Genomic DNA, 9,472 nt, shown 5'->3' with positions numbered 1-9,472 from the left:
GGAGGCTCTCGTTCTATCAAAAAAGAAATTAGCACAAGGGATATATGATTTGTGCTTTTTTGTCCTTTCTCGCTTCTTGTTTAGGTTTTTTTTGTTTCGTATGAGAGAGAAATGGAATGAAGTGCGACTCTCGTTTATCTTCGCAACCTTATGTGAAATGTCTATGCAAAAATTCAACAGATAGAAGGTGTTGGTTGGCTGTTCTGAGGAATAATTCTCTATGAACGAGAGATTGCAGACAATTTATCACTGGCTTCAATGTTTTTTTTGAGCAACTATGGCGACAAGAGGCGTGTTTGAGTCCAAGCAATGGTGCAAGGGGATGTAAAGCAACGGGTGGTGGATGGAGCGGATATGGAGAGATTGTCAATGAGGAGATGGTCGACTCGCTAGCGATCGGGAATGCAATTGATAATACATTTAAACCAGGGATGAGACAGATCCTTTCTAATAAATTAAGGTACGACGGGTTGTCGTGTGAGGCTAAGATCAAGACGAGACATGAACACCATTTGCCGCAGTGGGTGTTTGACGATATCAACTCCTGGCTTTGATCCTTTTTTGGGCCGGCAAGGATAAAATCAATGGGGGACAGTGTCTTGTAGCCTGGAACACCATTTGCCGCCCCTATTGCCACGGGGGATTGGAGGTCAAGAATCTCAAGCTGCAAGCGCTCACCCTTCGGGTACGTTGGGAATGGCTCAGGCGAACGGATGATGAGCGACCATGGCAGGGTCTGAAGATCGTGCCTGATAAAGAGTCTAGGGAGGTGTTCGACAGCCTAGTATCCATCTCGGTCGGCGATGGTAAGAAAATTCTCTTCTGGCATGATCGTTGGATCAATGGGCGTGCGGTGGCTGACATAGCCCCATCCATCCTGGCAATTGTGCCAACTCGCACCCAAAACATGTGTACGGTGTATCAGGCCTTGGGGAGCAGAAGATGGGAGAGGGATGTCCCGGAGGAGCTAAACTTCACTGTGCATATGCAGTTGTACCTCCTCCAACATGCAATTTCCCTTGTCGATAGGGAGGAGGGGCGGCCAGATATCTTCACATGGTCGTCCGACAGGTCGGGAGCATATTCGGCGAACTCCACCTACAAAAGTTTGTGCTTGGGCCTCACTTATTCCCAGTCGGCTCCCCTCATTTGGAAGACTTGGGCACCATTGAAGTGCAAGATCTTCATCTGGTTGGCCTCTTAGTATAGAGTATGGACCTCGGACCACCGGACACGGCATGGATTGCAAGACGAGACTTCTCCCTGTTTCACTTGTCTCCAAGACGAGGACAAAGTGGACCACATCCTAATACAATGCACGTATGCTAGAGAGGTGTGGCATCTGGTCTTGGGTCACTTTAGGTTGAACATCGCTCCCCCGTCAGTACTCTCCACCCAATACAATGGTGGAAGGAGGCTAGAAACGCCCTCCCAAGGGCTGAGAGGAAAGGCTTCGACTCCTTGTTCATGATGACGACCTAGGCTGTTTGGAAGCGGAGGAATGCTTGGGTATTTGACAGGGTAATGTTGGGCAGCGCAGTAATTTCAAAAATTTCCTACGCACACGCAAGATCCATCTAGGTGATGCATCGCAATGAGAGGGGAAGAGTATGTCTACGTACCCTCATAGACCGAAAGCGGAAGCGTTATGAAACGCGGTTGATGTAGTCGAACATCTTCGTGATCCAATCGATCAAGTACCAAACGCACGGCACCTCCGCGATCTGCACACGTTCAGCTCGGTGACATCCCTCGTACTCTTGATCCAGTTGAGGCCGAGGGAGAGTTTCCTCAGCACGAGGCGTGATGATGGTGATGATGAAGTTACCGACGCACGGCTTTGCCTAGGCACTACAACGATATGACTGAGGTGAAATTTTGTGGAGGGGGGCACCGCACACGGCTAAACAATCAACTTGTGTGTATATGGGGTGCCCCCATCCCCCGTATATAAAGGGGGAGGAGAGGGCCGGCCTAGGAGGAGGCGCGCCCACGGCGGGGCAATCCTACTACAAGTAGGTTTGCCCCCGCCCTCTCCTTTCCTATTCCTACTAGGAGAAGGAGGAAGGAGAAGGAGAGGATAAGGAAAGGGGGGGGCGGCCCCCCAAACCCTAAACCAATTCGGTTTGGGCCTAGGGAGGCGCGCCCCACCACTTGCGTGCTGCCCTCTTTCTCCACTAGGGCCCATTAAGGCCCATTGACTCCCGAGGGGTGGTTTCCAGTAACCTCCCGGTACTTCGGAAAATGCCCGAACTCATCCGGAACCATTCCAGTGTCCAAACATAGCCTTCCAATATATCGATCTTTATGTCTCGACCATTTCGAGACTCCTCGTCATGTCCGTGATCACATCCGGGACTCCGAACTACCTTCGTACATCAAAACACATAATACTGATCGTCGTCGAACGTTAAGCGTGCGGACCCTACGGGTTCGAGAACTATGTAGACATGACCGAGACTCACTTCCGGTCAATAACCAATAGCGGAACCTGGATGCTCATATTGGTTCCTACATATTCTACGAAGATCTTTATCGGTCAAACTGCATAACAACATACGTTGTTCCCTTTGTCATTGGTATGTTACTTGCCCGAGATTCGATCGTCGGTATCTCAATACCTAGTTCAATCTCGTTACCGGCAAGTCTCTTTACTCGTTCCGTAATGCATCATCCCGCAATGAACTCATTAGTCACATTGCTTGCAAGGCTTATAGTGATGTGCATTACCGAGGAGGGCCCAGAGATACCTCTTCGATACACGGAGTGACAAATCCTAATCTTGATCTATGCCAACTCAACAAACACCATCGGAGACACATGTAGAGCATCTTTATAGTCACCCAGTTACGTTGTGACGTTTGATAGCACACTAAGTGTTCCTTCGGTATTCAGGAGTTGCATAATCTCATAGTCATAGGAACATGTATAATTTATGGAGAAAGCAATAGCAATAAACTAAACGATCATAGTGCTAAGCTAATGGATGGGTCAAGTCAATCACATCATTCTCTAATGATGTGATCTCGTTCATCAAATGACGACTCTTGTCCATGGCTAGGAAACTTAACCATCTTTGTTTAACGAGCTAGTCTAGTAGAGGCATACTAGTAACACTCTGTTTGTCTATGTATTCACACATGTATTAAGTTTCCGGTTAATACAATTCTAGCATGAATAATAAACATTTATCATGATATAAGGAAATATAAATAACAACTTTATTATTCCCTTTAGGGCATATTTCCTTCGGGTAAATTAGCAGCTGCAGCCTCTGCAATTGAAGGCGCAAATCATGATGAAACTAAGGAATGGAGGGTCGCTGGAGTAGGAGGTCTTAATCGTCTAGCGAGAGAGTAGCTTTAGGTTTTTGTAGGTGTGGGTGCTGGTGTTTGATCGAAACCTGTTCACAACCTCTTTGATTTTCTTGTAAATTGCTTTGCTCCCTTCTATAAAAAGATGGTACGCTATTGACGTACTCTCGAAAAAAAAGACGAGACACAAATTGGACCGAGATCGTCAACTGAGGCGATGATATTCGAAGTACACTACATATGTCAAATGGAGGAGGTGCTCTAAGTACATTACATATGTCACAAGCAAATGTTGTTGCTTGTTCTTGAAAAGAGGTGGTAGTCCCTCCGATCCAAAAAAAAATTATCCTGGTTTCGTTCAGCTTTAGTTCAAATTTGAACTTACGACATGGCACTTTCTTTCATTAGATGGAGTATTATTTTTCTGTGTGAACACTCTATTACTTTTGCATCCAGTCATGCGACTATTAAGATGGGTCAAAGACAATGGATGGTTGTCGTACATCATATGCTGACAGGGAACAATCTTATTTCTAATAAAAACATTAACTTTTGTTTAGGAAATAGACTTTTTTAATTTCCTACACACTACTTCGTTGCAAAAGTGTTAATAACAAATGTATACAAAATCATTAGTGTTGATTGGTTGTCTGCTTAGTGTGCAGTTTGGTAAATAGTTTCACACCTACTAATTGTGGTAGGAATTTAGGTGGCATAGCTCATAATGGATATATTATTAAACCTTTAGGGTTTGCTTCAAAGGTGCCCAGCCTATACACTTGCATGGTATTTTTTAACTCTCGCCCTTGTTTCATAAAATGGTCCAATAATAGAGTTGGTATTTGTTGGTTGTAATATGTCAAGCCCCATTTGATTAGTGGTTGTCTATCATTATAGACATATAGTACATTATCACTTCTTTTTCTCTTTTCCACCTTTTAGTGGATTGAATAATGAGAACAAAGTGTTTTATGCTACCTTGGCACTTATTTAAAAAGGGTGAGGTGCACAACACAAGCGAGTCTTTAGCGGTTGATAGGTTGATTTGATAATGTTTACCTTATATTGTCTTCATAGAGGCAAAAAATAATTACATTACAACATTCTAAACATACTGCATGTATTATTCATGGGTGGGATATGGGTATCTCGTTATCTTTGTATTGAAACTTGTGGTCTTATCTCTCCGATGACCATGCGTTAGTGGCCCCTACGTGGCTTGGTGCGGATTTGTGTGTGCGTACTACCAACTAGGTGCAACCAACTTATGAATGCTTGGCGTGATTGCCCTTTGGAGGTTCGTGTGTGCGCGGAGGCATCTTGAACAGTTGGGTGGTGACCTAGGGAAGAAGTGGTGTGGATGTATGTTGTGGCATAGTCGTGGTAGTCGATGATGAAAATGTTATCAGTTGTGGGTGCATTTCTCCTCATTAGAGGCATTGCCAATGAGTTTGTTTCAACCCCTCGACCATGGCCGTCGCATTTGAGTAGCCAGTGCGGTATCCCCTTCCCTTGACATTTGGTATGATGGTGATATATACTGCCCTAGGAGAAAGCCATGCTTGGATAATGGTTGGTGTGACAACGGCAATGTCTGTTATTCCTCTTCCCGAAGGCACTTTCTAAAAACTCTAGGTGGATGATATGCCTGATGGTGGAGGTCGACATGGGGATGGAGATAGCGGCCTGGTGACAGGGGAGGTGCTTGTAGTGGATGAGCAACATATAGTTTTGGCATGATTGTTTTAGGCAAATTTTAACTGAATAGTTTCCCGACTGTTAGGATTTTACATGTTTGTCTTCTAATTAATCAACACATCCCCGGAGGTTGATTTTTGGACTAGTTTTTCTTACAAACACGTCCGTTCACTTCTTCATATTATGAAATATTGAGAATACACTACTCTCTTGAATGAGGTATAGTATGGGAGGCGGCCACTGAATAGGCAACTTAACTACATGAATATTGCATCATTTTCCATTTATATCTCCAAGAAAGAAAATTGGGTTGTGTTAAAGAACCGCCCTGCATTTTCGCCTTCCTAGTTGGCCCCTCTCACCCCTCTCTTGCATGCATACAACAATACATAAGCATGATATGAGCAAAGACACTTTCGATTTCGTATTTTATAGAAGTTTTATCTCCTAAATTGTTATCTCGGTTGATGATCTGCCTTCATCATTGGGTTTTTTTTTGCGACGAGATCTTCGAAAGTACATTCCATGTTAACATGTTTCGACAACTTTTTTTCCGTTGGCACTTGTCGGATTACTCCCACCTACTTGCCATGTTATTAGTCACCCAATTGTCAGATTAAACTAACTTGGTTGCCATTGAACATCGATATATACACCACTAAAGTTTGGTTCATGGTACTTGTGTTGGTTGATGCATTTTCTTACTTATTATTAACACCTGGATACCCGTCTCCCTAGCTCTACATACTCCCTCCGTTCCGATGAATAAGCCGTACTTCATTTCGTTAAGACAAGACTTTGACCAACAATTACTCTTTTAGTATTTGATTTATGTGATACAAAATCGCAATCACAACAAAGTACTTTTAAATATGAATCTGTATTTATAGAGTAACTATTGGTCAAATGCATGTCTTAACGAAATAAAATACATCTTACTTTTAGGAATGGAGGTAGTAAAATTGCACTCTTTAAGAACATACAAAATTGTTGTTTCGTAATGACGATAAACAAAATATGATAGCTGGTAATGACAAAAAAAAATTGTTGAAACATATCAACATCTTGTTTCGAAGTCCTCGTCGAGCCAAATCCACTGGGAAAGATGGGACACTATTTGGATTAACAGCTTGTGAGGTAAATTATATTAAAATTCAAAAAAAACATGAGGTAGGAGATTCTTGCATGCATGTAAATTCCATTTAAAGAACTTCGTTGTTAAATTGCCATTGGGTAAATTGGTAGAAGAGTTAGAATGCCTGAATTCCCCCCACAAAAATGCCCAGAATTAAGCCGTCCGTGCTCATCTTCTTTATAGAACTATAAGTATACCCCCCTAAATAGACGTCGTCCTCTACGTGCGAGGTTAACAAGAGAAATGTTTAGAGTGATGAAATTCAGAAATCGGCCGGCCTTGGTGTGCCATAGTGGCACATGGCCGTCGATCAAGAGAGAGAAACCGTGGCGTCGCAGGGAACGAACGACCCAGTCTAGGTGGAATCCACCCTAGAGAAGAGAATATCCTCAGCATCGACAGCCTGTCTTATATGATACCACCGATAGCAAGGGCATTCCAATCAAACAGAAGGGAACCAAAGTGCAACCAGCACCGTTCGCACCACTTCCAGGCAGCAAAGTTAGAACAGCCAGCGTCAGAAAAATGGGAAACAACTATAGTACGATTAAGTTCGAAGTAGCTAAAACGTAAGTTTCCGGCAGCACACTAGTGACAATTTCAAAGTCTCAGGATGAAGTCACCTAAATTACAGGAACAGAAAAGCAAATCAAGCATAGTAGCAACTACAGAACGAAAACCAATATATAGAAGAACAGCACAGGACACACCCAGACGACAGTGGTCACCCTTACTTCGCCTCCCTCTCACGATTCCACTGTTCGATCTTGGCCCTGCGCTCCTCGCTGTTCTCCCTCACAGGGCTTCTTGCACGCCTCGGAGGGCTGCCTCCATACCTACGCCTTCCTCCATCGTCGTGCCTTTCATGCCTGCTGCTCCCACCCCTCCGTCCACCGCCGCCACCACCGCGACGGAAATCATCACGGCCACGATAGTCATCACGGTCACGACGCTCTCTCCTATGGTGTGGGCTTGGGCTGCGGCTCCTTCCTCGTTGCGATCTCCTGTAGCGCCCAAAGAGTTTCTTCCTGAGATCCTTACCTATCTGCTTCACATGCATGAAATTGCAGTGCCCACCACGAGTGCAGGTGTTCTCCTCATACTGCCTGCAGGTCGCTTCACGGAAGTCCGTCACAGGAGAGAAGTCAACAATTATTAGGCGACCAGAGTAAAAGCGTCCCTGAAGGGCGGTATGAGCTGCTGCTGCCTGATCTTCCTCTCTGAACTGGACATACACATTGCCTATCATGTGATCAGAAAGGTTGTCACAGACGTTGAGGGTCTCAATCTCACCAAACTTGCTCAGTTCCTCAAAGATATCCTCATAAAAATCTTCAAAATGCTCCTGCATCTTGCGGGGATCTATCGGCTGGCCTTGAGCATCAACCCCAGGGGTAATCATATCAGGGCGCTGATACATGTTCATGAGCACAATAGTAGGTGATATGGTTGGCCTGTTATGGATGCGAGAGCAGCGATCGCCATGACGACAAGCTCCAATCTTGAAGTAAAATGGACAGTTGACCCTGTCTTTCTCTGTACCAAATATTGAAGCCAAGTGTTCCGCCATTGTTTGATATCAGTCAAGCTGACCACAAGCCTGCAAAGTCAAATGTTTAGTGCACAATCATCAAAACACATGTTAGCAGTGCTCCAGTATGCATAAGGCTCTTAGTCTTTAAAAGAGTAGCACCTTGCATAATCAGCATTTAAATTAACGTCTAAGTGTTTCATAGATTGCTGACCTAAAACTAATTAAACTATAATTTGTTTCAAAACTTATATGGAGTAAAAGTAGACGCGTAACAGCGATCAAAATTTGTGATGTTGCAAGAGCTGCTAGTTGATGCAAGAAAAACAGAAGGGAAAATTGTATATGCCAGATTCTAACCCATGTAATTCTCACCAAAGGAAAATGCCTTGCGCACAACTAGTGTTAAACAGGTGCTATCTATTTCACAAACTGTGTTTCAGATTTTTCCAAGTGGATGAAGCTATAATAGCACGCCGTACTTTTATTTACTATCTTTAACATTACAGATTGGCAACCAGTAACTTGAAGGACTTCAATTGAGCATTAAGGTTAATTTCTAAGGAGGAGCAGCTAGGGCCTGCAGTACAAAGCATAACACTAATCCATACTGTGTCTTATGACCTAACTCAAAACAGTTAATATTGAAACATGCAGGATATAGAAAATAAATCATATACAGGGTTACAGTGTTTTTCGAATGAAGCCATTATTTGGCCTAAAATCCGAACTGCATTCGGATAGTAAAAAGCAAAGAACGAAACCCTGCAACTGCATAAACAAGGTAAAATTTCAAACCAAGATGCTTAGTGCCTCAGTCCCTGCAACTGCAAAAGAGCCCACAAAACCAAAAGGCACAAACAAAGCAACTTTTTGTGTCGCACATGAATACTTCCTTCTCAGGTAGGCCATGCTATATCCGTCCAAAAAGAATTCTATTTCGTCCATTTAAAAACCTAATCTGCACACCATTTTAGATCATTAAATCGGGGGAAAAAGGTCCAGGAAATATACTACTATCCAGAATAATACAAAGATGTGGAGCACTTAGAAATATGTATAATAATTACAGGAGCACTTAGAAATATGTACATGCTTAACCCAGAAAGGAGCAAAAAAATGTATATATAAATAACATAATTTGCTGTCATGCTGGGTGAAAATTCTAGTCTCGCATTTCAGAGACTATCACATCCATTAAGTGCCACATATATGAAACGAGCTACAAGATTGGTCCGGTAGTTGGATTCTCAGAGAATTTATTTGAAACTTTGCAAGTTTTTTTACTAATAATACAATAAAATTAGTCATGACCAAATGATAAGCTTCCACATAAAATGATTATGTGATTGAGAAGTTATCTCTTACAGCACCTTGGTGTGCAAGACAGCGCGAGCTGCCAGTACAAAAGAAGCGACACCTCCCAGAAAGCGACTGGGCAAGGTTTGTGTGCAAAGCAAAATTATGGCTGTTATCACTAGCAACACAATTGATACATACTGTACTAGTTGCATATCCAGCCATCGAATTTCTGTGTTGCAAATAAAATAAAATTGATGAGGGGTGGTTCCACCCGCTCGATTTTTCTACCCCACGATTGCACCACCAGACGCAAAGGTATTATCATACCCCCAGCTACATACGCAAAACGAGCGCCTACAACGAGATGAAAATTGAACAGGGTGGCTCGGCACGCGGATTCGCGAGGTCGAGACAAGATCCTCTACACGGATCTAATTATTCCTACTTCCCCGAGTCCAAAATCGAGAGTAGGAATCGGCAGATTCACGGGGT

At 43.4% G+C, this 9,472-nt stretch overlaps 1 protein-coding gene across 1 annotated transcript; it reads right to left on the bottom strand.

The window, feature by feature from the left end:
- Positions 1–6,673: 6,673 nt before the first annotated feature.
- Positions 6,674–9,402, bottom strand: LOC123061714 (splicing factor U2af small subunit B). The gene is made up of 2 exons (XM_044484928.1): positions 8,563–9,402; positions 6,674–7,747 (listed from the first exon to the last, which is right to left on the bottom strand). The coding sequence occupies exon 2, from the start codon at positions 7,715–7,717 to the stop codon at positions 6,878–6,880; it is 840 nt and encodes a 279-aa protein (XP_044340863.1). The 5' UTR covers positions 7,718–7,747; positions 8,563–9,402; the 3' UTR covers positions 6,674–6,877.
- Between the last annotated feature and the right edge of the window lie 70 nt (positions 9,403–9,472).

This window comes from Triticum aestivum, chromosome 3A, assembly GCF_018294505.1.
Source record: "Triticum aestivum cultivar Chinese Spring chromosome 3A, IWGSC CS RefSeq v2.1, whole genome shotgun sequence".
NCBI classification, from domain to species: Eukaryota; Viridiplantae; Streptophyta; class Magnoliopsida; order Poales; family Poaceae; genus Triticum; species Triticum aestivum.
This window is presented reverse-complemented; position numbering and strand designations above follow the sequence as displayed.